The sequence below is a fragment of the Thermothelomyces heterothallicus genome (assembly GCF_042370625.1).
Source record: "Thermothelomyces heterothallicus CBS 202.75 unplaced genomic scaffold P884_scaffold_5, whole genome shotgun sequence".
Taxonomy (NCBI): domain Eukaryota; kingdom Fungi; phylum Ascomycota; class Sordariomycetes; order Sordariales; family Chaetomiaceae; genus Thermothelomyces; species Thermothelomyces heterothallicus.
Window position 1 is genome coordinate 1,088,977 of NW_027192566.1, and position 25,216 is coordinate 1,114,192.

General features: G+C 56.5%; 12 protein-coding genes across 12 annotated transcripts; 4 read left to right on the plus strand and 8 right to left on the minus strand.

The window, feature by feature from the left end:
- Positions 1 to 136: 136 nt before the first annotated feature.
- On the plus strand, positions 137 to 1,546 carry P884DRAFT_275908 (uncharacterized protein; the record flags this gene model as incomplete). The annotated part of the gene is made up of 1 exon (XM_069442889.1): positions 137 to 1,546. One exon carries the CDS (start codon positions 137 to 139, stop codon positions 1,544 to 1,546), a length of 1,410 nt encoding a protein of 469 aa, XP_069299771.1.
- Positions 1,547 to 1,702: 156 nt separating this feature from the next.
- Positions 1,703 to 2,439, minus strand: P884DRAFT_256858 (protein-L-isoaspartate O-methyltransferase). Its single transcript, XM_069441089.1, has one exon. It carries the CDS (start codon positions 2,350 to 2,352, stop codon positions 1,825 to 1,827), a length of 528 nt encoding a protein of 175 aa, XP_069299772.1. The 5' UTR covers positions 2,353 to 2,439; the 3' UTR covers positions 1,703 to 1,824.
- An 853-nt stretch (positions 2,440 to 3,292) lies between these two features.
- P884DRAFT_107935 (uncharacterized protein) lies at positions 3,293 to 4,824 on the minus strand. The gene is made up of 3 exons (XM_069437060.1): positions 4,532 to 4,824; positions 4,046 to 4,462; positions 3,293 to 3,967 (listed from the first exon to the last, which is right to left on the minus strand). Exons 1-3 carry the CDS (start codon positions 4,550 to 4,552, stop codon positions 3,386 to 3,388), a joined length of 1,020 nt encoding a protein of 339 aa, XP_069299773.1. The 5' UTR covers positions 4,553 to 4,824; the 3' UTR covers positions 3,293 to 3,385.
- Positions 4,825 to 5,064: 240 nt separating this feature from the next.
- Positions 5,065 to 5,734, plus strand: P884DRAFT_239075 (uncharacterized protein). Its single transcript, XM_069440117.1, has 3 exons — positions 5,065 to 5,141; positions 5,204 to 5,407; positions 5,469 to 5,734. The coding sequence occupies exons 1-3, from the start codon at positions 5,121 to 5,123 to the stop codon at positions 5,610 to 5,612; spliced, it is 369 nt and encodes a 122-aa protein (XP_069299774.1). The 5' UTR covers positions 5,065 to 5,120; the 3' UTR covers positions 5,613 to 5,734.
- A 171-nt stretch (positions 5,735 to 5,905) lies between these two features.
- Positions 5,906 to 7,172, minus strand: P884DRAFT_195177 (mitochondrial carrier domain-containing protein; the record flags this gene model as incomplete). The annotated part of the gene is made up of 5 exons (XM_069437887.1): positions 5,906 to 6,407; positions 6,516 to 6,663; positions 6,740 to 6,871; positions 6,954 to 6,974; positions 7,070 to 7,172. 5 exons carry the CDS (start codon positions 7,170 to 7,172, stop codon positions 5,906 to 5,908), a joined length of 906 nt encoding a protein of 301 aa, XP_069299775.1.
- A 1,549-nt stretch (positions 7,173 to 8,721) lies between these two features.
- On the plus strand, positions 8,722 to 9,274 carry P884DRAFT_194586 (uncharacterized protein; the record flags this gene model as incomplete). Its single annotated transcript, XM_069437843.1, has 2 exons — positions 8,722 to 8,892; positions 9,047 to 9,274. The coding sequence occupies 2 exons, from the start codon at positions 8,722 to 8,724 to the stop codon at positions 9,272 to 9,274; spliced, it is 399 nt and encodes a 132-aa protein (XP_069299776.1).
- A 139-nt stretch (positions 9,275 to 9,413) lies between these two features.
- Positions 9,414 to 9,757, minus strand: P884DRAFT_297951 (uncharacterized protein; the record flags this gene model as incomplete). Its single annotated transcript, XM_069444562.1, has 2 exons — positions 9,414 to 9,567; positions 9,594 to 9,757. The coding sequence occupies 2 exons, from the start codon at positions 9,755 to 9,757 to the stop codon at positions 9,414 to 9,416; spliced, it is 318 nt and encodes a 105-aa protein (XP_069299777.1).
- Positions 9,758 to 10,438: 681 nt separating this feature from the next.
- P884DRAFT_194768 (uncharacterized protein) lies at positions 10,439 to 11,112 on the minus strand (the record flags this gene model as incomplete). Its single annotated transcript, XM_069437856.1, has 2 exons — positions 10,439 to 10,795; positions 10,879 to 11,112. 2 exons carry the CDS (start codon positions 11,110 to 11,112, stop codon positions 10,439 to 10,441), a joined length of 591 nt encoding a protein of 196 aa, XP_069299778.1.
- Positions 11,113 to 12,702: 1,590 nt separating this feature from the next.
- On the minus strand, positions 12,703 to 14,752 carry P884DRAFT_219495 (uncharacterized protein). The gene has a single exon (XM_069439412.1). It carries the CDS (start codon positions 14,695 to 14,697, stop codon positions 12,742 to 12,744), a length of 1,956 nt encoding a protein of 651 aa, XP_069299779.1. The 5' UTR covers positions 14,698 to 14,752; the 3' UTR covers positions 12,703 to 12,741.
- Positions 14,753 to 18,008: 3,256 nt separating this feature from the next.
- P884DRAFT_283480 (uncharacterized protein) lies at positions 18,009 to 21,768 on the minus strand (the record flags this gene model as incomplete). Its single annotated transcript, XM_069443666.1, has 8 exons — positions 18,009 to 19,481; positions 19,563 to 19,768; positions 19,998 to 20,449; positions 20,647 to 20,719; positions 20,819 to 20,891; positions 20,921 to 20,992; positions 21,173 to 21,391; positions 21,604 to 21,768. The coding sequence occupies 8 exons, from the start codon at positions 21,766 to 21,768 to the stop codon at positions 18,009 to 18,011; spliced, it is 2,733 nt and encodes a 910-aa protein (XP_069299780.1).
- A 459-nt stretch (positions 21,769 to 22,227) lies between these two features.
- On the plus strand, positions 22,228 to 22,574 carry P884DRAFT_275917 (uncharacterized protein; the record flags this gene model as incomplete). The annotated part of the gene is made up of 2 exons (XM_069442890.1): positions 22,228 to 22,271; positions 22,349 to 22,574. 2 exons carry the CDS (start codon positions 22,228 to 22,230, stop codon positions 22,572 to 22,574), a joined length of 270 nt encoding a protein of 89 aa, XP_069299781.1.
- Positions 22,575 to 23,069: 495 nt separating this feature from the next.
- On the minus strand, positions 23,070 to 23,573 carry P884DRAFT_275918 (acyl-CoA N-acyltransferase; the record flags this gene model as incomplete). Its single annotated transcript, XM_069442891.1, has 1 exon — positions 23,070 to 23,573. The coding sequence occupies one exon, from the start codon at positions 23,571 to 23,573 to the stop codon at positions 23,070 to 23,072; it is 504 nt and encodes a 167-aa protein (XP_069299782.1).
- Between the last annotated feature and the right edge of the window lie 1,643 nt (positions 23,574 to 25,216).

A 25,216-nucleotide genomic window follows, 5' to 3' on the forward strand; every position in this document is an offset into this window, starting at 1 on the left:
GAGCCAACCTCCCAAGGGCCTGGAGATTTCGGATCCGTCTAATTATTTTTTGGTTTCCAACAATGTCGAAATACCCCTGAGCAGACCTGGGAAAACAATCCAAGTTGTTCCGACAGCGGTGTCGAGTTCGAAGGAAATGTCTAAACGCGAACGGCTGCGCGTCCTCGTCGCAGGCGCCTCGATAGCCGGTCCGACGGCCGCCTACTGGCTGGCCAACGCCGGCGCGCGCGTCACTATCGTAGAGCGGTTCCCTCATCTGCGCACCAATGGCCAAAACGTCGACATCCGCACCGTCGGCGTGTCCGTCATGCGCAAGATGCCCGGATTCGAGGCCGCGGTTCGCGCCAAAACGGTGCCCATGGACGGCATCAGCTTCGTCGACGCCCATGGCCGCCCCTACGCCACCATCGGCGCCTCGGGGAACCCAGACCAGCAATCGCTCGTGTCCGAGTACGAAATCCTCCGGGGCGACCTCGCCCGGATCCTCTTCGACATGACCGAGCCGAACCCCAACATCACCTACGTCTTTGGCGAGCAGATCGCCTCCCTCTCGCCAACCTTCCCCCCTTCCTTGTCCATCTCCGTCACGGCTGCCGCATCCGGCCCCGTCACGGTCAAGTTCGCCAACGGCCGCCTCCCGACTCAAGAATACGACCTCGTTGTGGCCGCCGACGGCGCGGGCTCGCGCACCCGTGCCCTCGCGCTCGGCTGCTCCCCGCGCGACCACACGCGGTCCCTCCACGCCTGGGCCGCCTACTTCCGCATCCCGCGCGACCTCCTCGCCGGCTCCCGGACGGCCCAAGCCTTCAACGCCCCGGGAGGCCTCTTCGTCGCCCTCGGCCCCCACCCGCAGCCGGACACCACCCAGGTTACCATCCTGCGCCGCTATCCCGCGCCCGGCAAGGCGCGCGGAAACAACACCCCAGACGACGACAATAACCATAACAACCCGATGCGCCCCTTCCGCGAGGCCCAGCGCCAAGGCGACGCGGCCCTCCGCGCGTTCGTAGCCGCGCAGCTCCCGTCCGCCTCCGGGCCCGACGACCCGGCCTGGAAGTGTCCCGAGATCGCGTCGGAGCTGCTGGCGGGGGCGCCGGACCTGTACGCGAGCGAGATGGCGCGGGTGCGGGCGCCGGCGCTGGCGCTGGCGCGGGGCCGGGTGGCGCTGGTGGGCGACGCCGGGTACGCGTCCGGGGCGACGGGGATGGGCACCAGCCTCGCGCTGGCGGGCGCGTACGTCCTGGCCGGGGAGGTTGCGAGGCGCGCGGGCGCGGGCGCGGGCGAGGGTGAGGGTGCGGTCGACGTGGAGGGCGCGCTGAGGGCGTACGAGGAGGTGATGTGGCGCCTCGTGGCCGAGAACCATCGGGAGCCCAAACTCGTACACGCACTGCTGATGCCGCAGACCGCGTTGGGGCTCCGGCTCCGGAATCGCATGCTGGCCTTCCTCTCGCGGTCGGGCTTGCTGGGGCTCGGCCGGATTTTGTCTGCCGGTGCGTTTAAAAATGGGGAAGAAGCGGCCTTGCCGGATTACGAGTGGGTTTTGTGAGCATTGAACGGTTTTGTTTTCTCTTCTCGCTCGAAAAGGGACACGAGAAATTGAAGACGAGGAACGTCACCGATCTCCCGAGTCGTGTATTGAGCTTCTTGCTCTTCGTCATGCTAGTGGCGTCAACACCCTCCAAGTATTAAATAAAGTTTACAGAGCACCTAGGTAGAAGATCCACACCAGCTCAACCAACCATCCCTCCCAAGAAAATGGGACCTGGCGACCGTCTTACTCCCTTTTTTCTCTCCACCTTCCGCCGTCCTCCTGAACGGCACGCCTCACTCGTTTGGTGCGTCCGTCAACGGGACATAGCGGACCCCAAACAGCTTCTTCCTGGTCACCTCGCCCGTCTCGTCCTTGTCCACGCACCAGACGTGCTGGCTCCAGCCGCCGCCGTCGTCGTCGACGGGGATGAACATGCGGCCGGGCGCGTTGAGCTGGTCGAGCAGGCTGGCGTGGACCTCGGCGGCGGCGGCGCCGACGTGGATCGCGTCCCACTTGGCCCCTTCCTCGCCGGGCTCCACCCACCCCTTCCGGCCGTCCCCGACCCGGAAGCGGATCCGGCCGCTCTGCAGCAGCTCCCGGCCCCGCTCCGACTTGGCCACGTTGCGCTCCCCGAGCTCCCGCAGGGCGTTGATGTGCTCCACCCCGACCACCACCCCGCGCTCCCCGACCAGCTCCGCCATCACCGCCGTCAGGTACCCGGACCCGGACCCGATGTCCAGCACGCGCGGGGCCGGCCGCTCGGGCGATGGCGAGGACGGCACCAGGTACGGCAGCAGGTGCTCTACCGCGGACGCGTGCATGTGCGGTGCCGAGATGGTGGCGCTGTGGCCGATGGGCTGGGGCGAGTCGTCATAAGGAAACGATGGCGCGTAGTGCGCGCGGTCGACCTGTATATTGCATCATCAGTTTATAGCCGCAAAAGCTGAGAAGAGCATTTCTGGAAAGAAAGGAGGAAAAAAAAAAAAGTAGCGAGGGGGGATGGGTACCAACATACTTTGAGGAAGGCTTCTTTCACTTCGGGGTGGGTAATGAGCCTGTTCCGCCAGAGATTCTCGATTAGGTCCCTGTTAGACGCACCCGAGCTGCGCCAGGCCATATTGATGATGATGGGATGCTGAGCCGGTAGGGATGGGCAAGTGTGAAAAGCCGAGGTCGGCGTGGAAAGAGTACCTGCTCTGAAGCTGCACAGGCGCGAAAGCGGGAGGCTTCCTAGGATTAGGGGCAGGATCAGCTTTCGGTTGGCCAGTGTTGTTTGTGTGTTATCGCGATGAGTGCGCAGAGAGCCGAAATGGTAAAGACGGGAAAAGAAGCCAGGCGTTGATGTTTTGTGAGAGAATGAAAAGCTCAGTGAGGACTAAATCCCGACAGACGGAACCATCGTGATCGTCTCGTCTGTACGTAATCCCTTTTGTGATGATGGCTTGACGTTGGGTCTGATGTAATCCCGCGCCTAAAGATGAAATGAATGAGGGGAGGAACCACTGCCTGCTGGTGCCGATTCTCCCTGCCCCGCATCCCACCCCGCTCGTATTTCAGAAGCTTGAGTTACCAAAAGGGACCTTGGAGCTGTCATACTAAAAACCACCTGATGATACTCTATGGTGATAAGGTTTATCAGGAAAAAAAAATCAGGAGATTTCTACGCTAACCGTCACATTGGGGTGTGATATTATGAACTGCTGTACGGCGACATGAGTGTGAAAAGGCTGAGCAGAGCCTGATTTATGATGACTTTTGAAACCAATCCCATCCCCTTCGAGGCACCCAAACGCCGTTGCGTATCCCTCGCGCCGAACTGATAATGCCAACAAACCAAAGACCCAAGCACATCCGCTACACCATCCTCTCGGGGTTCTCTCCCGTGGCAATGACCGGGACGCCGAGGCCCCGATCCGGGCTCTGCAACACCAGCTGTTCATGCCTCCGCACCTTCAAGTAGTCGCTGACCGCCCGAATCAGGATAAACCAGCCCACAATCATCAATATATATGCCGCCCAATCGGTCCCCGTGATGTCGCCGACACTGTCGCCTCCCTGGACGTCGCCCGCGTCGAAGTCGTGTGAGTTTGGATTCATCGGTGTCGCGTACCCCTCTCCGTCCATGTCGGAGGGTACACCACCCCCGGAGCCGGACCCAGACGGAGCGCTCTTCATCATGAATCCGTACTGGATCAGGGTGATGCCCAGACCGGCACGTGAGCCGTTCTTGGCCGCATGGGTCGAGTGCAGGAGGTAGGTGAGGAGGAAACCGACGAATTGAAAGGCCATCGAGATCATGGCGTTCCAGACGAAGCCAAAGAATGAGCCAACGGGAAGTCCGTCGATGAACACGTCGTCGGGGCCGCCGAGGCCCGGCGCCAGGATCGTCGTCTCCCAGTAGGGAGGGGCTTGGTCGGCAGCTGCTTGTTCATAGGACTAGAGACACGTTAGCATGAGAAGGGCCCTAAATCAAGGGTTCCTTGGGGGGGAAAAGGGGGGGTGGTGTCAACGCACCGGAGGCAGTTCTTCCTTCTCGGCATCGCCCGTCTCGGGTTTCGCGGACAGGTTCGAGAACACGCCATCTGACTGAATGCCACTGCCGTATACCCTGGTCGTGGTCGGAGCGGCCCCTACTGGCCGTGTTGGTTGCGTAGACTGGCTCGCTGATTGTGATGCGTCCCCCGCCTGAGTCGCGCTGTTGAATGAGGGCGTCGAGTTGCCGCGGACTAGGCGCTGCCTATCATCCGTCTCGTCGTCGCTCTCGTCTCCATCGGCATCAAACGCATCGGCGAGGTCGGGGTTAACGTTATTCTGTCGTTCTCGTGACGAGGCGCGGGAGCGGAAAGATGGCGGCGGCGAGTTGGGGATAGGGTATGTCGGCCTTGGCAAAGGGGCCGTTGGTGTTTCGGGTTCGTCGTCCTGGGCGTTAATCTGTCATCTCGTCAGTCTCCCTCCGGATCGAAGTTTGCCCATCGATATCAACGCCAAAAGTGTGCCTACCCGCTCGTACCGGCCCGACATGTTGACAGGCGTGCAATGAGTCGGCGAGAATCTGGGGTGTCGGGATCCCCTCGATTGATCGGCGATATGAGCCCAAAGTGCTCAGGCGATGGGAAATGGCCGCTTCGGGAGTGGAGTGTTTCACTGGGAGGGGAGGAGGAGAAAAGAAATGAGAGCGAATAGGAAATTCGGCGTCGGGCCTCGAGGGACAGAAAGCGTAACAGAAAATCAGGCGCGCAGCCTTTGGAGGTCTGCACTAAGGGGGTCCTCCCAAGAGACGATGAATGATGGAACGCATCCTGGGAGCGAGCGTACAGTTGATCAACTGCTGGCTGCAAGTGGTGGCGGCTGACCAAGATTGCCATGTGCCAAGACAATAAGCGGCTGCCTCACATGGTCGGACCCACATCCCTGGCAGATTGCACAGGGCGCGGTGAGGCATGGCCAACCATTGCCGGGCAAAGAATGCCCGCAATGAGCGAGACCCACCCGATGGTGCGCAGTCAATTGCACCTGCGGCCAGACCGGAGATTTTGGCGAGTTGCCGCCAGCAAGGTTCCAGACAAAGCCAGACGAAGGCACCGCAAGCATGTCTGGCGCAGCAAGGAATGTAAGCTTCACAAAACCAAGCCTCGTTGGCCGGGCGATTTCCCACTGACCACCATTGTCAAGGTCGCGGTAAACCACTTCCGGGGCGCGCTGACGCGGTGGCCCAAGGACGCCCTCCGACCCGATTGCCAGTTGCAGGATGCGCTCGCCAAGCGCCTGCAAAAGACTGCGTTAGCACCGTCGACGGGGGGTGCTACGCAGGAGCAAGCCGACCTCAAACAGGCCAACGCCCTTTACTCGCTGCTCCAGGACCGGTACAAGAATAAGGTAGGCGGACCTCTCTAGCCGATCCTCCCTCCCAAAGGCGGCAAAAGCTAACGAAGGACAGTATCGCGCGCCGGAGAAGCTGTTCGAGCCCCGAAGCAACCCGACATACTACAAGGACCTACTCAAGGAGCTCGAGGAGGCACCACACCGGTCGTGGTTGGGGAGGTTAGCAAAGAGACTGAGCGGCATGGTCCGTTTCACATGACCAGCCGCCGAGTGTTGGACATTGTACGATACGCAACCTGCATGGTCACGGCGTTCGGAGTTGGAAGCAAAGAAGGAGGGCAGCACGTAAAGTCTCTGTCTCCTCGTCCCAAATTGCACAAGCCTGCCTTTCGTCTAGTCCCAGAGATGCCAGGGTAAAACACACGCGGCCGCTGGAACCACATCAACAGCACACACACACAAAAACACGCAAAAACCCACGCCTGCAAGGTCCAAGACGCCAACCTGTTTGGCTCCCGTCCGGGTTCATATTCGGATTTTTATTTCCCCTGTTCAGATATACTTCTTCTCTGGATCCAGCCGATCAAAGATCTCCATGCTCTTCTCGTACATGGTGAAGACGATGCCGCCGCTCATGATGAGCCTGGCCAGGCGGGGGAGGGCGCCGCTCCAGAAGGTGAAGAGGCCTTCCTGCTTGAAGATGATGGCGGCGCAGCGGAACGAGTTGCCGTAGGTGGTGCGGGCCTCGATGCTCTGCATGCGCGTCTTGATGGTGTCGAGCGGCTGGGTGACATAGACGGTGATGAGGCCGGCGAGGCCGCCGATGGCGAAGGTGGCGACGGAGCCCAGCTTCTCCCCCGGCGCCGTGTAGCCCTCGGCCAGCTGCTTGAGGGCCGTGTAGGAGCTGAAGCGGGTCGCGCTGTTGGCCGCCTGGCGCGCCGTCGTCGGTACGAAGCCCTGGAAGAAGCCGCGGATGCCGCGCTCGCGCGCGATAATGGGTACGGCGTGCAGAAATCCGCGCATGCGAGGGTTGGCGGATTTGCGGTCGTCGATACTGGTTGGGGGGGAAGGAAGGTCGCGGGAAGGACGAGGGTTAGTGGATGCGATTCTCGAGGGCGCAAATAAGATGAAAACGCGATAGATAGCAAAAGGGAGAGCCTACAGCGTGGTCTTGATGCTTTCTGTCGGCGTGACGGCGAGGAGGGATTCGGTCACGCCGGCACCGAACCCGGCCAGGACCGTCCGTGGGCCCGACATCTTGCCGTCAGCGTCGGCCAGCAGCTTCTTGTACTGGTCAAAGGCGACGAATCCTGCAATCCCGCAATTAGCCCGCCCTGCATGTAGTCCTTGTATTATCGCATCACATCGCAATGGCAGAGGACCTACGGATGCCCGCCTTGGCCGAGTTGCCAATGATCAGCGTCGTGCACCCGGCATACCACTGCCTGCCGAATGGCGGCCATGGTAACTTTTTGCCCTCGGCTAGCCTGCGGTTGAGTTGTGTTCGTGTCTTGGCGACTATGGTATCGCGCGAGAAGTGTCAATAGACTGTCGTTCCGATATCAATTGGCCCTCCGGGGACCGGGAGCGGGTAGCGTACATTCGGCCGGATATGTGATGGCTGCCGTATGCCTCTGTTAGCCGAGGGCGCGTGACCGACTTCGTGACTTCTTCCTGCTCCTGCAGGAGCTCCTGCTCCAGATGACAACAACTTACCAATCTCGACGGCGCCGGCTGTGGCGCCGGCGAGGACGGACCGCAGGGCGCTGGGGCCCTTGACAGCCGGGTGCGCGTCTTGTTTGGCCGGCGCAGACGACATTGTGGGAGTGTGGTATTGTGAGCTGCGGTTGTCGGAGAAAGAGCAAGGGTCCGATTTCAGTCTTTTTGGCCCGGGGTTCGTCGCGCCAAGAACCGATAGTGGGGACTACGTTACATTCGTACATCCGTGCTCCGTTCCTCCTTCGACGCCTCAGGACCATAGCACCGGACCTCGGTGGATTCAAAGACCAGTCACTACTAGGTACTGTACACAAAGAATACGCATCAGTACAAAAGAATATACTGCGATTCTAATGCTAACATATCAGACTAGATTATATTACGCAGTAACAACTTCAGTCTTCCTCTCCTTTATGTTTTGGGAGCGATGAAACCATAACATACTAACCTTAAACTAGAAGGCTCGATCAATTGGGAGGGGCTCTATAGCGGTAGCTTTGAAGGTTCAATAAAATGCCTCGTAGGGTACCTAAAAATGAAAGAAATGAGCAGTGTATATCTATAACAGGTTTCCCGGCTCTAGTAGCGTCGCCTAATGGCTCGCTGGAAATTAATTAAATCGCCCAGTGAGGATTGAGGCCTGATCTGACCCGCTACCGTGCTTGCTACGATGGGACGCTTGGAGGGAGAGCAATCCTCCAAACGCTAGAGACGGAGCAAAGGAAATCCGCGATGGGGCTATCAAGGACGATGTCAAGACTCGGGACCTCGGAGCGGGCTCATAATCCATCCATTTTGGGCTAGGGTTAGGATACGAATAGCTTGGTAGCCATCGGAGCAAACTGGAAGTTTCAAAGCAGCAGTTAACAATTGGGTATTTGCGAGCAAAAGGTCATGAACTTAATTACATCTCCCCAATTGCACTCTGCTCTGTCCAGAGCCCTCCCAGTCCGGGTCGTCTTCGAGCTGACCCCGCACCGTATCTCTCGTGAAGCATGCCCGTTTTTGGCGAATTGATACTTCGAGTTCCATTCACAGTTAGGCGAAGCAGCAAACGTATATATTAGGTAGATACGCCCTCCGAATTCATCCCGGACGTGGCACCGCCTCCGAACACCACATCTCTCAAACAGATATCCCATCTTTCTGAGAAAGGCCAGCCATGCCAAGCGTCGTTGTCACTTAAAACCTCCCAGACGCCTGCACAGGTAGGAAAGATACCCGCTCCTACTCGAACAGCCAATGTACTAAAGTTTGCGAGATCTCATTTGGAAGATGTGTATCCAGGTCTGGTATCACCACACCACATGCGGCCATATAGTCTTTATGCGCTGGGAGGAGTGTGATGAGCATGGCCAGGATCAGTGTTGCAACAGTTCAACAAGGACAGACGGGCAGAACGACAAGTGTCCAGAAAGTGCATATCCTACTCCAGATTCAAATACCTAACCGTGGAGGGAACGGGAGTCATTCACTGGGAATCGTTTTGTCCCCTATTACTTGCATTGCAGATACCGGGCACAGTACTTATTATTCCGTACTGTACAAAACGACAGGGTTCTTCACCGATAAAAGAGGGCGGCTGTCCCTCCTTCAGTGTGAAGAGCATTGCCAATTTCAACCCACCTACCGCCAAAGCATTGTCTACCATGGCTACACGCATCCTCGTCCACTGCCATTCCCAAGACATTCCGGGCGACCCGAAAGAACGGCGTACGACAATGGCGAACATAATCTGCAAACATGTCTGGCACAGACCGTTTGACGAAGCTCAGGATCGTCTCCAGTCCTTAGGCCAGTATCGCTACGACAATAACCGGGTCTATATCCTCGTGGATAACGGCCCGATTGACTCACAAGACGTGTCCACGACTATATACAAATGGGATGGAAAACGGCTGTTAGTATCTACTGCTCCAGTCTCTGATAGCCTTGCTAATTCTGTCTAATTATTGATTATTAATTAGTATTGAGATGCCTCTCAATCCTAAAGTGACCCATTACCTCCGACACTTCCCCTTCAACGGTGCGCGTACCTCATCAGGTTATACCGACGAGGAGTTCAAGAATACGTTCGGAGAGGAGAAATACCAAGCCATGCTCGTTCAAAGAATTAGACAACGACTGAGATGGGGAGAAGACCTGCTAGCGCAGGAGAAGGCTTACCTCCAAGACCATCCTGAACTTGCGACACAGCTTTGAAGGTGCTTAGAAGTCAAAGATGATGATTAATTACAGGGGTTAACGGATAATAGGCTACGTTTTGTGTCGCAGCCGCAAAGCCTTCGTAAGCTCCCCGTCAAAATCATTTTTTTCGGCGAAAGAGTCCGAACGCGACCTCTCACCTCTTGATCCAAGAATCCTGCACCATGGCAAGCCTGGCAATCTCGGCGTCCTCCTTGTCGCGGAACGAGCCCACCAGCGTAGAGATGCCGGGGCTGACTCTCGTCACCTTGAAGTCGTCCAGGAGCCCTTCCTCCTGCAGGAGGACCACGCTAGAAGGGCGCAGATCAGTCGCGACCAGATGGGTATGTCGAAGGTCTCCGCCGCACGTTTCAGCTGCGGGTCGAAGATCAGCGGGGATCCGGGCGACCGCCTCCGTCTGTCCAGATCCTCGCCATGCGACACGCATCCATGGCTGAAAGAAGCAAAGCGGTGTGGATTCTCACGGTGTTTGGATCCCATCTTGGTGATTGATTAACTCGGGTACGTAGCTCGGTATTTCAGTATCCGGCCCGCCTGCATGCATCAACTAATAGATAATTAGCGGAGACGAATTTGGTGTGATAATTACAAGACAGAGTCGGTCGGTGGAAGGCGGTTACATATAATCAGATCTTTGCATATGCGACCACTGTTTACGATTTTCTGAGAGCCGCCCCAGCCGCCTGTTTCACCACCCCGCCTGTCGAGACCAGCCGTAAACTTTGGTTGGATGTATGTACTGTACATACATGTCTCCAGGTTCACAGCCGTCTCCCCGGTTGACGAGACTCTGGGCATGCGCGTCTCTGAAGGGAAGGCACCTCGAGATGCGTCACAGAACGCAGGGAGAAAAGACGGAGTCTGCGCTAGAATCAAGCTACAACGTCGACATCTCAACGCCCCCCCCCCCCCGTATAAGTTCCCGTTATTGGTGTTTATGATACCTTGTTGTGATGCTTGTCGTAGGTCTGACAGCTCACTATTAGTTATGACACCGTTCACATGAGGCAACTCCCAGGACGCCATCATCATCAACACGTCGTATCAGGCCTGCAAAAGAGTCATTGTTGAAGATATGATAATAAATACAGTAATTCAATACATAATTAACAGTTACAACGCCGGAGCAGCTGGGGTCAGACAGAGCCCCTATTTCCCTCTTCACTCGGTACTCGGATTCGGGCTGACCTTCTGCTCCGGGAATTTCCTAAACAAGTCGGCGATGTGGTCGATCGGGGCGGCCAGCAAGCCGAGGGCCGACTCGAAGTAAGGGTTCTCGCCGGCGCTGGGGTGGCTGCGGGAGGGCACGAACGCCTTGGTCATGCCGAACTTCTTGGCCATCTTCTCCGACTCGCCGGCCTCCCGCGCCATGGTCAGCGCCGACTCGAGCGCCGGCAGGTCGCTGTGCTCCTCCTCCTCGATGTGCGCCGACAGCACGCCCCAGAGCTCCTTGAGCTTCGGGATGTAGTCGGACTGCTGGGGCTTCACGTTCTGGAACTGCTTGAGCAGCTCCTTGACCTGGACCGGGGTGTGTTAGCAGGGGTCTTGCAAAGGCAATTCGATAATAATAATAATGAATTGCTCAATCTGCGCGTTCGTACCCGGTGGTGTTCCTTGCGGTCCGACTCAGCCATCTTGTGTCCCCTGTCGCCCATGTGCTTTTCAAAGGCGGGATAGACGATCAGCTCCTCGGCTACGCTGTGGCGAGCCAGTTCCCAGGTGAACTGGTTGCCGAAGCGCTCTTGGTGATCATGATCATTTGAATTGGTGATCTCGTTGTAGTACTGCTCCAACTCGCGGTGGTCCTTGGTGATAGCGTCCGAGATGGTCGACATGGCGGGAGTGTTGAAGCGCGTTGCTGCTTATTGGCGTGCTGTGAGATGAATGTGCGACTGAAAAGCTGGTCTGACAACTGCAGAGATAACAGGGAGCAACCGGAAGATGATATGTGTAAGACGGGGGTCTAGTGGCGGTGTAAGTGAATGAGGAGGGAGAAGAGGCGAGTTAATAGGCAGACCACCGACGGAGGGGATTGATAAACGGCGACATCTAAATGGCCAGGCTCAAAGAGCACTACTTAGATCCAAGGTAAGCAAAATGAAAGCACATGATGTAGTTGATCGTCGCGGATCGAGGATGACATCACCACTTAATAATATTAACTACACACCCCATGGCGGTCTCGAGTGATTAACCCACTAGTCCGCCCCTTCCGCTAGAAAAGCTCCGGATGTCGATCCACAAGATCTCACAGACGGGGCGTCACCTCCATTAACATCTTAGCCGTAAGTTGTTATGGAGTCGGCCTGGTTTGGGGGAAACAGGGTTTCAGAGAAGAAAAGGGGGGGGGGGCCACCGCGACAACTGCCGTACTCCTGCATTAGGCGTGCAAGAAACTGGCACTATATTGCTCGGCTTTTTTTGGAACTGCCTGCGGTTTTGACGTCGGGGCAGGTGGTTTTCAACCCCTGGTACTCATGGAACCCTCACAGTTCGGTAATTAATAGTTTTCATGACGCTGGCGTGGATCAAGCTAGTTGGTGTTGAGACTCAGGCTGACGAGGCTGCTATCGGGTGGACGGCATGCAGTGATTCAATACCTATTTACACAAGATTGTTGACTTGGGGTCTCAGTTCGTGGTAGTTGCTTCGTAGTATTGGCCATGCCACAAGTCGTACGTCAGGTTGCAGGTGTCCGAACTCTAGAATTCGCTCTCTACTAAGATAATTGGCGGCTGTCATCACGGAAGGGATGGGGGTCTTTGTAATCATTAACGACGCAGTTGCGCACAGGATTGTGTCAATATGTCAGCCTCCTCCCAGGATAAGAGCAGAGGTTTCTTTCTTTCTCTCTTATTTTGTTTTCTTTCCTGTTCAAGACCAGACTATGTGTAAGGTACCCGGCACCGGGCGTTCAAGTCGAGACGCAATTTGATGGCGATTTACGTCAGCAAGGTTCACTCGTTGCCATTGTGGTCCGAGGAGGTGCAGTTGTTGGCATTGGCGGTACAACAGCTGATTGTCGTTAATTAAGAGACCATTCCCGTTTTGCAGAGACTACATGCCGATTCCGTACAAACTGTCTGTGTTCAAGAAGCAGTCAGTAAATATGCAAGGAGCAGGTGGGCGCTATTCATGATGGATTGACATACAACGATCTGCCGAGAGTGCGGCTGGGGATTCCAGCTTAGATGTCGCACCCGCAACTGACGGGGTAATAGAGCGTGTCCGCATCGGAGCTGGCAAGCAAAACTGCTGTTTGAGGCTGTACCACGATAGAAAAGGCGACCAGAGCCAGCAGATTGCTAAGAACGGCAAAGAACCGTACATAGCGCGGTAGTGATGGTGGAAGGGAGTGCGGCGAGAAAGGGGTTTGACCACCTGCTCACACTTTCTTCACTTTTGGAAACTTCGATGTCTAATTACTAGGCTTCCATGATGGTCCAAGCCAGGTGCTGATCACACTATATTAGCCAGCGCTGTATCATCCAAGGCCTCTCCTCTATGTCTTTCCCTCTGGCAGAAAGCCGCTCATATCGGTCTCTCAAGATGAAACGCTCGGCCGGTTCGTTTAGTGCGTCTTCCTTTGACTTCGTCCACTCCCGACCAGCCCGAAAACCCAGAACCCCCCGCTTCGCATATGCCCACTTGGTCCATTTCCAAGGCCATGCAAAGTCGGCATAAAACCGCGCGAAACCGTCCTCGCCCCCAAGACAGGCCAACGATTTCAGGATACGGTTGTATCCGGCAAGCACTTGCTTTCCCTGTGCTCCAGAGAGCTCGTCGCGACCGTCGGGTCCGGTGGGCACATGCGATAACGAACCCGCCATGGTCAGCCGCAGTGTGAGACCAGAAGCTCTTATTTTGTGCTTGGCCCAGTCGACGGTTGCAATCCAGTCCTGTAGAGCGGGATGCCCGTCGTCGGGCCAACACATATGGTTGTATGGGGGGAAGACCAGTTCGAGAAACCGGAGGTAGCCTAAGCAGTCGGCGGGGACCACTTCCCTCAAGAATTGGCTCGCTGCAAAACGCTGGGCCGGGTAGGCACGGGGTTGTACTTCGCGCCAGTTGCCCGACTCTATCGACTCCCAGTCTAGGCGGTTGTTGTCCTCGAGCCACTGAACAGGCTCATAAGCCTTGAAAGCAAGGGAGGGGTTGAATGCTCCACTGTCGCTGACAACGAACCGATTACGAGAAAAGAAGACGAACTTGGCGTCTTCCGAAAGAGCACGGCAGACGAGGAACAAGGGCGTAGGCGGGGCCCAGCATCTGCAGGCGGATGAGAAGGCGGCGTGTCGAAGGCGGCAGAAACAACCGATGGAGCCATGCCATAATAATTCGTTGTCCGGCAACCATATACGTTCCTGGTGATAGCATCCGCGAAACTGGCATCCATGGTGCCAGCGAAGATCAGAGGGGCATGGGAAGTCGCCCGGTGGGTAGCAGCCTTCGGCGGGGTATCGATACCCACGATCTCGCCTACTCCACATGACTTCCCTCCAAGGGGTGATAAGGTCGGTGTGCTCGAGGATGTGAAGACGTAGCTCACGGGGGAGGCTGAGGATGCGAGGGCCCGACGGACTTGATGGGGGTTCCGGCGTACGGCAGGCTTGCAGCGCCGCGTTCCTTGCGATCCGGGTGAGCTCAGCATTCGGACTTTTGCAAAGCCGAAGGTGACAGTCCTTTAGCTCCGGAAGCGAAGAGAGTGGCGCGACAACTTTAGTCACGGTATCCATGATGTCGGCCTCTTGTGGATCAAGGTCGCATACCAAGGCGAGCCGAAGGCCACCAGGCTTGATCCTCGAAGATAGGTAATCTGCTGTCCGCAGCCATTCGTCTAGCATCGGCCCGGCCGTAGAGCAGGAGCTCCGAAGTGGCTTATCGTGATGGGCTGTATGATGTCTCTGGCAGCGGTCCGGTTCATGCAGACCATTGAACCTTAGGTCGTCGCAGCACTCGCCGCCCGCCTCGTCTTCGCTGCGGTGATGACAAGAAGCTTGGTTCAGCACGATCTTGAGACTGGCCAATGACGCAAGCGACGAGGCGGTGAGGTTTCGCACCGGCTGAAGCGACGGTTCGACATCGTGCCCGGGTCCGCGCACGTGTCTGTAGTGGATGACGAATCGGTTGGACGAGTACAGCAAGGCGGATGCTTCGCCGTAGATGAGGCGGCAGGAGAGCAATAGGCCGCGAAAGTCAACCTGCATCACGGACCGGCTGACTGGACCGTCCAGGTCAAACAGCATCGGTAAACCATCCCAACGTGCTACGCCAAGGTGCAGGTAAATGCGGCGTCGAACAGAACGGGGGAGGCGCAGAAGGAAACAGGAACCTGAAGGATGAGACGCGCCATGCAACGGCGGCGCCATTTGGGCACCTGTGCCCGACGCAGTCGAAACCGGGTCGAGCAGGAAGGTCATATTGAGAACGGCGTGGATGGAATCTTGGCGATGTGGGATGTGGGATGTGGGATGTAGGGTGTAGCAACGTCGCTGAGACGCGAGAAGTTGTGGCCACGAACAAGCTGGAAGCTGGAAGGAACGGTTGCAGCACCAAAGACTGCAGCAGTTGGTTGGTTCGCGTGGTTGGCTCGGGCGGGGTCAGGGTTATCACGCAAACTTGCTGAAAGAGCAGAGTGTGTGTGGTTGGACTTTGGAAGTTACCGTACGGTCCTCGGGAGTGCATACATCTCCCTTGTCGAAAGCAAAAGCGACGCCGCAATTGCCCGCCAGCAATTGCACCTTAAGTATGGGTATTCTGACATCCCTTTTATCTCGGCCTCGTGGGAGTTTGCAAGAGCACATCATAATCAACATGAAGCTGGTATCTGTTGACTCAGACTGTCTGATTGTTCTATGATCAACACCGGTTGGCATTGGGGGAGCGCGCATCTCGAGCTGAGGAACGGCGGTTAGTAGACGCGGTCAAGAACCTGGATTTTCCGACACTCAAGAAGGTAGTACTCATCCCGAAGCAGTACAAGTACTAGGGCTACCCTCTTCCAGCAACGTAGTCAGGGAGGCACCACTACACTACGCTAACAGCTCGATATTTACGCTGTTCCGGGCTGGGAATATCAAGCTTGTTTTAGAGACGGATGATTACAAGGATTCCGTGACAGTGGTAGAGGAATTGGAGAGAGATGTTAACTGAATGTCGTTGCTGCTGAATCTCTCCTCGATGGCTTTTAGAGGGCGGCAGAGAAGTTAGAGCAGGATGAGTTCAATAAAATCCCGGACTAATTAAGGCTAGCCGCGAAAGGGCAAATAAATGAGCTAAAAGGGGGGGTAGGAGCAAAGTGTCAAGGGCTATCCGTGAGAGCAAGTATTCTGGGCCAAGGGGCAACTGGAGGTTCACGGCAAATGGGATTTGCAGTTGGGAGGGAAGAAGACAGCCTTATCTTGCTGATCTTCGCGATAATAGGCGGCCAGAATTCATGGCATGCAGTACGATAACTCTAACAATATCAGGTTCAGAGCCTAAGCCCCGACCTTCACTCCGCAGGTCGTTATGTCCCGGCCGCTTAGGGCTCAACTAAATCACGGGCCTCGGCTAATTAGTAGCTAATGGTTCCAGACTTCACCGAATTTGCAGAATAAACACACAGCCTGGAAATCCTCAACCGTCTCTACACGCTCTTCCTCACTCCAGGTATACAAATGATGATGTTTCGCTTCAATCCGCCAACTCGAACCTCCCATCGCCAAGTTCGCTCAACAGCTAAGTATACTCCTCCTTTTTAATATACTACCGGTCTGACTCCGTGCGCGGCGGCGCAGGTCCCAGGTCCGCAACTTGATCGCCTTGTCGACGCCACAAAATACTCTTCTTCTTTCCCTTCTTCTTCCTCGCCTCCACAAACCGTATAATTAGCGTACAAACACACGTCCCCCATCAAAGTCATGGTCATGATCCACCCGAAGGTCCTCTGCGCCAATGATTCCTCGACGAACAAGCTCCACAATCTCCCTGTCCTCGGCGGTTGCGTCGGCTGCGATGGGGTCCTGGCCGCGTGGCCACGCTCTGCGGTCCGCGGTATGTATTCTTGCGAAGTTGCCGTCGTCGATTGCGATTCTAACGCAAAGTCTACTCCGGCTCAGGCTGCGGCCCCGTCAACCCGCCCGCCGAACCACGCATCCTCCTCCCCAACAGATCATCCGTGCTAGCCAGCTTGTCCAGGTCCCTACTGTCATCAAATGTCAAGGACAGAACGTCTCGAGGCCAATCCGGCCACATGGCACGCTGCCGGAACCCGGAATCCGATGAGAACAGGCGCGAATCATCGCGTCACGGGGGCTGTGATTTCTGACATGTGAAGATGGACTGACTGAAAGGGAAGGCGGCGGCAGGGATCGGGCCAGTTGAAGACCGATTTCTCCTGCACCTCCCCCGCGCTTGGCGATAGCTCCGTTATGAGCGCGGGGTGATGGTGGAGAAACCAGTCGTGGAGGTCTCACGGCTCCTCATCATTCAACTCCCTGAAGCTTCAAGAATTGCGAGAGGTCACAATGCGACGAATTTTGACTGTAAGCCTTACAACTTGACCGTTGAAGACCGTAGTCAGATCACAGGATTCCTGCAACATCGGCCTCGCTGCGGATAGAGGCGGCGGCATGGTCGCGTGGCATGCAGCCGCCGGGGTGCGGGGCATCATGGGGCGTGGCTGCCGAAATCCGAGCATGGCACTGCGTGGCGCTGCGGGGCACTGCCTGAAGCTGATCCGGAAAGCCACACTGTGGCCGAAAGTCGCGTTTGAGCAGTCACCTTGAGCATGTCCAGGCTGGTGGGAAAGCTAGATGCTATCACGCAGACACGCGCAGCGATGGAGTTATACTCGACCACACTGTCAGCGAGTCTGGCTACCAGGTGATCTAATTTAAGGTGGGAAGTAGGGACAGTTTATGGCCGTCTTTCACTGTGATGAGATCTACATCGTACAGCATCCTCCACACAATAAGAACCGATGTACCCCCACCCCCAGTCGATGTAAAAGCAGAGTCGTCAAGCTTTAATAAACACGTACAGGCCCGACACGCAGGTAGCATTCGCGCAGAAGCTTACTTTGATCTGCATCTGCCGCGCCGTTCGGCGCCCCTGCACGCGTGGCTCAGTCCAGCTCCAACGGGTCGATCTAGGTGTGCGGAAGCGATCGCCCATGGCGTCGCGTGGCAGGGGCAAAACCAAGATCGCTGTCTCCACTGAGGGTTCGTTCCCGTCGCTTGCCAGAAGCTCACGCGGATTTGGAGTTCACGAGAAGGACAGAAGTTCGGATTGGTCTCGCCAGGCTTTGCTGAGTCAGCAATTCGACCCAAAACACGTTCTCGGCCTCCCCACAATAGCGGCATCTTGTCTTCGTTGTTGTTCAAATGGGGCGGTTTCTTGTCCTCAGAGCAACCGGTTTTGGAACCTTTTGAGCAGATAAGGAAGATTTATATGCAAGAAGAGGGAAAAATACTAAAATAAATAAATTAACAACCCAAAAACTGTGTCTTCTGGGTATCTATGTCGAAAGCAAAAGCGACGCCGCAATTGCCCGCCAGCAATTGCACCTTACGTATGGGGTATTCTGACAATCTAACACACTCCCAACTTACAGGTGTATGGAAGGCAATCACCCATGCAACCAACACTGACCGATGAACTGGCAATAACTCACAGCTCATTGCTAAGCAAGCACGTAACTATCGCTACAGAAGTCAACCCGAAAACCCCCCACTCACTCCTCGTCCACCTAACCCTCGTAATTGTCGTCGTCACCATCCTCGTCGTATTCCACCCCCACATCCCTCCTCCTCGGCCCTCCCCGCCTTCCCCTCGCCGCAGCCGCCGCCGCCGCCGCCCCCGCCGCCGCAGCAGCAGCAGCAGGAGGAGGCGCCCTGGACGACCCGCGGTCGGGCTCGACCCAGGCCTCGCCCATGCGCGCGAGCACGTCCCTGCCCAGGTCGTCCTGGGGCACGCCGCGGTCGCCCTGGCAGCGGAGCCAGGCGTCGACGATGCGGCCGTCCTGCGGGCCCTTGCGGCCCTCGTACGCGCGGCAGACGTACACGCCCCGCCCGGTCGTCCTCCCTCCCCCTTCTCCTCCTCCTCCTTCTCCTCCTCCCCCGGCAAGAGCGACGTCGCGAGACAGGAAGTAGAACACCTCCTGCCCCGCCGGCAGCACGTCGAAGGCCCCGCGCAGGGCGTCGACGAACTCGGCGGCCGACGGCGTGTTGGGCAGGAAGCCGACGCCGCCGACGGGCCAGTCGCGCTGGACGAGCGCGACGACGTACTTGTCGCCCGTGTCGATCTCGACGTTGTTGTTGTTGTTGTTGTCATCGTCGACGTTGTCGTCGTCGTCGTCGTCGTCATCGCCGTTGTTGCCGTTGCTGTTGTTGCTGCTGGTGGTGGTGGCGGCGACCGACCGGGTCCTCGTCATCAAGCGAGACGGGTCGGTCAGGTGGGGGAAGTGCAGGGCGACGGAGGAGGCCAGGGCGGCGCCCTTGAGGCGGATGGTGAAGTTGGCCGAGGCCGGGTGGCGCGAGACGAGGAAGGTGGCGTCCGGGTAGAGGCTGCCCAGGCACGGCAGGTAGGCGGCTGGCACGGTGAGGACGCGGTGGGCGGTCTCGGGCTGGAAGGCGGGCAGCTGGTTGACGCGCCAGGGGGCGAAGGGCAGGAACGGGTCCGTGTCGAAGGTCGGCAGCGGAGGGTCGCTGTGGAGGCTGACCATCGGGCGCCCTGCCGTCACGACGCCGAACTCGTCCACATAGGGTCCGTCGGGGAGGGTGCTCCAGTAGGCGGCGGCCGGGTTGTAGAAGGGGTTGTACATGTGGATGGGGTCGACGTCGGGGATGTGGGGGGTCGGCGCAACATCCCAGCCAAAGCTGCCGTTTTCGCCCGGCGTGATTGCGCCGTTTTGAGGGTCGTCTCGGATGATGGTTGCGTTGTCGTGATCGTCGTAATATTGGCCTTCATAAGCCTCCTCAACAATTTCTTGAGCGAATTGGTCGCTATTATTATCGCCATGCGTTGGGTAATACGCGATGGCATCGGCCGCCTCGGGAATCTCGTGTCCGTTGCCGTTCGCTTGGTCGTCCTGATCGGTGTCGGAGTACCCGAAGGCATCCTCATCCGAGTCAGGATCCAGATGGGCAACGGTGCTTACGTTGTCCACCGTGGTCTTGTTGTCGGCTGACCCTTGGGCAACCGCGCGGGCGTTCTCGGAGATCTACGTGTTTTTTTTGCCAAGTTAATAATTGTCCTCATCAAATCTCATCTCGGCGTCTCTCTCGTCGGCTCGGGTGCGGACCTTGCGCTGCAGCAGCTGGTACTCGACCGACTGCGCGTTCTCGACCAGTTCACGAGCCACTGCGGGCTCCAGCTTGCGCAAAGTGATCTCAGAAGAATTATTTTGCGCCATTTTGGTCAGGGAGAACGGGCTGTTGGGGAGAGCGGCGGGATAACGCAGGGTCGATAAAAGAATTGTCTGGTTGCTCCGGGAGATGGAAGAAGCCGCTGGGCAGTGTGGCGGAAGTGAAAGGAGGGAAGAAAGTCGTCGCGTTTCCAGAGTTGTGGGAAGAAAACTGCGCGGCGGTCGGGTCGAAACCGTTTCGCGGTGCCATTGTTCTCGTTAATTCCGAGGAAGAACGGCCGCGCCGGCTGGCAGAATACGGGGCGAAATTGGAAAGAGGGCGAGCCCCGCGCGCCATCGGCCGGCTGCCAGTGTTGGCCGGGCGAGGGTGACTGGGAGGGAGGTAGGCTGGATCAGCCATGGCCGCGCGGTGGGCTTTATCCCAAGTCATGCCCGCCGTCTCCCCATCCGCGCCATTGGCTGCCCCCGTCCGCGACAGACCGGCGCCGTTGGAGGCGTTTCCAGCGAGCACCTCCCTGTTGGCACGGAGAAAGGCGGCGTACGGGTTCGACCGGTCGATGACGGTCGACTCAACCCATCCGCGCGAGGGGGGAACCGCGTACCCGTCGAAGGGCAAGAGGGGGCCATCCGGCCGAGGCGGACGCGGAGGGGTCGGGGAGCGCCTGGCGAAGGGACCGCGCCCGTGGGCACGCCTTGCTCCCTCTCGCATCACGAAGGGACTCTCGGGCACCGGGTTGGTCCACTGCACAAAACCCTCCTGCCTCCGTGGGCGGGGCCCTTCCCTCGGCGCGCCACCCTCCTCGTCCCATCCAGGGGCCGTCGATCTGTGTTGGCAAAACAAACGTCAGTATCAGGGATAAAAGGTGGTGTTCGAACCAATTGCCGAGTCAAGGGTCATGACAGAAAGTCCAGACCGATAACAATGGAGAAAAAAGGGGCACGGTCGTCAAGGACTGACTTTGGGAACAACAAGCGGACGCCGCACACAATCGCCCTCGCGCTCTCCTACCACACCGACTACCCGGCACTCCGCCCAGGACCAGTTGTCTGGTGAAGTACCTCCAGAGTACCGCCACGTGGTCCCGACAGGAGTTCTCGGGCATCAAATTGTTCCCAATAATGACCATCCCTGTCAAACAATGACAAAAGGAACAAGAAGAAAAGAAGAAAGACGGAGAGAACGGAAAGCGGACCTACCGATTCGACACCGCAACCCAAACACCCGCACCCGCACGACCGCCACCACGACCCCCGCGAGAGCCAGAACTGGGAACCACACGCATGTCTGCACTTACATCTGCCGGAGTTGTGACGGACCCGGGAAGAAGCCTCGAGCGAGGCGGGTACTCGGCCACAAAAGCGGCCGGCTGTGTCCAGAAAAGATTAGCGACGTCAGGGGAAGGGAGCTTTAAATGCAGAACAGGAGACCTCAGACTTGTTTTGCTCCGTTCTTTCATCCACTTCTCTTCTTCTTCGTATTCTTGTTTCTTTTTTTTTTCTCTCCTCTTTTTTTTTACATTTCCCATTCATCGAAACAAGAAACTTACATTGTACCACCCGGATGAAGACGGAGCCGTAGAGTCGGCGGCAGCAGCAGCACGGGGCTCCGATCTCAGCGGAAGAAACGGCCGCGTCCGCTCTCCGCTGCTGGGGGCGTTGGGAAACAAGCGCCTCCGGACAGGTCTGCTCGGTGCCGCCGGCACTGGTGAGACCGCGCTGTCAGAGAGGGGTTCGCTGGCCAGCTGGGCACTTGGCTCGCTGCATCTCTGTTGGCTGTCAGCTACTCCGGTTCCGTGCGTCGACGCGATTAATTATGGCAAGAAGACGTTCGCTGGCAAAGAGGCAGGGCCGGCCTAATTATAACGCAGGGGAATATGTCCTTGCTCGGCGACGATGAGCATGATGTTGCTCCGTCATGTATTCTGCCTCGGACCGACAATAACCAAGGGTAACGAAGTAAGTCCAATCTATTACTTACCGGAGCCGGGGTCGGAGTCTCGGGAGACTCGGACATCAAGTCCGAGTACTTGCTGTCGTCACTGGAATCGGAGTCGTGGGACGGAGATGAAGATTGAGGAGGTCTATCAGCCTGAGCACCGCGCGTGCTCGGCCGAACTGGCAACTGAGTACTGGTGGAACTCATGATGGCGGCTGGCTTTGGAATCTTCGCGGTCGGTCGTTCCAATGGATGGAACAATGTTGTACGAGCAGGCTAGCTGAAGACGACTGGCCCGCTGGCGATTCACCTGGTTTGGCTGGTTGGCAGATCTTGATATGGTTCGAAGGAAAGCTGGAGGAGCGAAAGGGACGTGTGCTGGGAGTTTTCGAGGAAAGTAAAGTTCCAGATTTGTCCTGGGGTCAGCGTATTTGGCCAGGCTGATTGTGCGGTCAAATGAAAGTACAGGGAAGCGGTGGGTAGGAGAGCAAAGAGAGCCTGGTCGCCTCGATCAACCTGGGGCAGTTGAACGATGCTAACAGACTGAAGGGAATCCGATCGAGGAAGACAAAGCGAGAATATGGATTGTATCCGCTCCAGGCTGCTTCGCCCATAAGACCATGAGGTTGCAAGACGGTCGAAGAAAGGTGACGAAGTTTGGAATTAATGGGAGCAGAAATCGCCGATTTTTCACTCGGGGTTATTGAATTGTGTGTGCGAGGCTCGTCAGGCCGCTGTCGACTGGCACACACTGTCGATACCAAAAAGCGGAGAGCGTGGTGTTGAGGCCACACTCGGGGGTGAACCTCACGCCGGGATGCGTCTCGGCGACAGCACTCATCTCGCTGTGGGTGAAGGTGGCCGGGAAGCAGGCCCCGGAGAACATCAGGCGCAACACAGAGGCGGTGCGGACGTATCCCCATGATCGATCCCAAGTCTCATTCAGGAATTATGCCTCTGTGCAGCTCAAGTATTTTGCGTGCAAGCGGCGTAGGGGACAAGGGGGTCGGTGAGGATGGAAGGGGCAAAAACAACAGGAACAATGGGGCACAAAGACGCTGAGGAACGTCTCTAATTTGTCTGCTTGATATATAGTTATGTACTTCTTTACTATAGCATGGCCTTGGACAACATGCCCAGTGTAGTCTTTGCTACTCACGGAATCTTTAATTACATCAAGAACGCTGGGGTCGTCGTGAGACGTTCGCCCTCCAAGTTTTGTTTTGTGGTGACCGATCAGCTTCGTCCCCTTTGACACACACTAAGATGGACACAGAGGGTTTGCATCGACATTTGACATTGAGTCTTGTATCGAATGTTAGTGAGTGCGATCCACTTCAGACACCTTTCTCGTGTCCGTTCCTCCCCCAAATGCTCTCTAGGAGATCAGGGCCCACGACAGTCCGATTCCAAAGAGAATAAGAATGGACGACAGCAACTAGGCCGCTGGATCGACATGATCCTAAACCGAGAGCAAATGCCTGCGATTCTCACAGCTTGTCGATTTATCACACAGCCGACGAGATTGGTTTGGCCATGATAATTTCTTGGCTTGTTCCATCCGGATTCGGGTCGCCCTTCTCGCCCGTGTCGCGTAACCCGTGCCGGCGGTAGAGCCGGATCGCTGCCTCGTTTGAGGGCATCACAGACAACTGCATGGTTTTCAAGTTGAGGCCGGCCGCCCATTGTTCAACGTCATCAAGAAGGCGGCCGCCCACGCCTCGTCCGCGCGCCTCGGGTGTCACCCAGAGCGAGATCAGCTCGACGGCATCGGTGTCATTGCTAGCCGGGACTCCGCTGACCATGCCAACTGGTTTCCCCCCGAGAAAGGCTATCAGGTTCCGAGAGCTGGGAATGGCCAGCCGCGTCCGCCACCGCTGCTCGCGGTCGCCATCTCCCTGCCAGTATGCAAGCGTCGCACCGAATGCGTGCGGCGCTTCGGCAAGTGCTTGGAGCCGGAGCTCCCGCCAGAGCTGCCAATCGCCGGGTAACAGAACTTTGACCTCAACCATGACTAGAGTTGGAGAAAGCTCGATCAGTTATTTGATCATTACCAGATTGCCCGGGCCTCGAAAACCAAGCTTGGAAGGTTGGAGAAAATTGCCGACAGGAGGGCCTGGATCGTGACAAGTTATTACGAGCAAATGTTCTGCCAAGACTGTCGTCTTTCTGTCTTTGACAGAAGCAAAAATGGAACAGAAGGGGCCTAAGTGACGGCTTAACTTCACTTATTTAATTAATTAAATCACTTGTCACAGACAGAGTATGCCAAACCAACCAGCTGCGTTCAGCCAAAAAAGTATACGTGGAGCAATATCTACAAGTTCACATGGAAAGATTGATCACCTGATTAGGAAATGACTCACAGGGCATGCAGCTGACTCTTGCCATTGGTCGAGTCATCCTGCGAATTCAGGACTTAAGGTGCAATTGCTGGCGGGCAATTGTGATGTTCTAATTATTTCAATTCTTTTCAAAACTTTACTGTATCAACAACTCCCCAAAAAATGACCTAATGTTATGTCGTACCTATTGTAATATGTTCAAGTGAAATTTGAGGTTGCAAGATTGGACAAGGTGCCCTTGGGGCCACGACAGACACCCTGATATATATCATTCTTGAAGAGTTATCTAAGAATGGATCAAAGGAGACAGAATCAAGCTTGTATAGCCTGTTTCGACACTTTAATCAGGACTTCTTTCTCCCGTAGATCAACAAAATCTATCTCATTCAAGTTAGGATCCTTTGAGGAGCTGAATCTTCTGTGAAAGGTTGTGATGATATTATGGGTGCAGGCCTGTCCCTAAAAATAGAATTAATATCCCAGTCTTTCCAAATCCATCCGCGCTACGATGTCAATAAATCTCATTGGCGTACCAGTGGTGAACATCTGGCAGTGGCGCTCTGAATACGAGAAAGGGGGCAGTACGGAATTAAGACGGTATATCTGCCAAAGTTTATGTGCAACAGAGTCAAAAAGACAGACTCGGTCAGAACCCATTAATCTGGGCCCTGCTTATTATGGCAATCAACATTGCCTAACCGCTTTGAAGAGATTTAATACAGCAACTCTGGCGAGTTTGGGGCGTGGCTCTGCCTGGCAAATAATGCCAAAAAGCTTTTGTCGAAAGCAAAAGCGACGCCGCAATTGCCCGCCAGCAATTGCACCTTAAGTATGGGTATTCTGACAGCTTTGGAGTTCATGGCCACTGAGTTGATGAGCACCCTGGTCGAGACTTGGCTGAGGCTAGTGCAAACGGTGCGTCCGTCGTTGGTGCAGTACGTAGTAGAAGGCGTTGTCGAATGTTGTTAGGTGGTCACCCGTCAGATAAGGCCGGGACAATATTTCCCCCGGCGTCAAGCCCATGTCAATAGAGATATCCATCAAGAACTCTCATGCTCCCGGGCCAGCAGCCGAGGGCGCTTTGCTTAAACTCTGATCCGGCCTACCAGAGCAAGTCATCCTTCGACAACTTGTTCCATTTCCATTCGACAAACCATGATGCCTCCCACCGACAGCCACAGTTTTCTTCCCTTCTCTTCTCTCCTCATCCTCCTCCTCCTCCCCGTCTCTTCTGCCACCACCACCACCGAGACGACCCCGCCGGAGATCCCGTGTACGGTCGGCAACGACGCGGCCTGCCCGACAGGAAG

Bases quoted from the DNA above. Each gene is read 5' to 3' on its own strand.
- P884DRAFT_219495 (XM_069439412.1), bottom strand. From the start codon at position 14,697: ATGACCTTCCTGCTCGACCCGGTTTCGACTGCGTCGGGCACAGGTGCC.
- P884DRAFT_256858 (XM_069441089.1), bottom strand. From the start codon at position 2,352: ATGCACGCGTCCGCGGTAGAGCACCTGCTGCCGTACCTGGTGCCGTCC.
- P884DRAFT_107935 (XM_069437060.1), bottom strand. From the start codon at position 4,552: ATGTCGGGCCGGTACGAGCGG. The intron at 4,463-4,531 runs GTAGGCACACTT...ACGAGATGACAG, and splicing joins TGTCGGGCCGGTACGAGCGG to ATTAACGCCCAGGACGACGA. The intron at 3,968-4,045 runs GTGCGTTGACAC...ACGTGTCTCTAG, and splicing joins AGAAGGAAGAACTGCCTCCG to TCCTATGAACAAGCAGCTGC.
- P884DRAFT_239075 (XM_069440117.1), top strand. From the start codon at position 5,121: ATGTCTGGCGCAGCAAGGAAT. The intron at 5,142-5,203 runs GTAAGCTTCACA...ACCATTGTCAAG, and splicing joins TGTCTGGCGCAGCAAGGAAT to GTCGCGGTAAACCACTTCCG. The intron at 5,408-5,468 runs GTAGGCGGACCT...AACGAAGGACAG, and splicing joins AGGACCGGTACAAGAATAAG to TATCGCGCGCCGGAGAAGCT.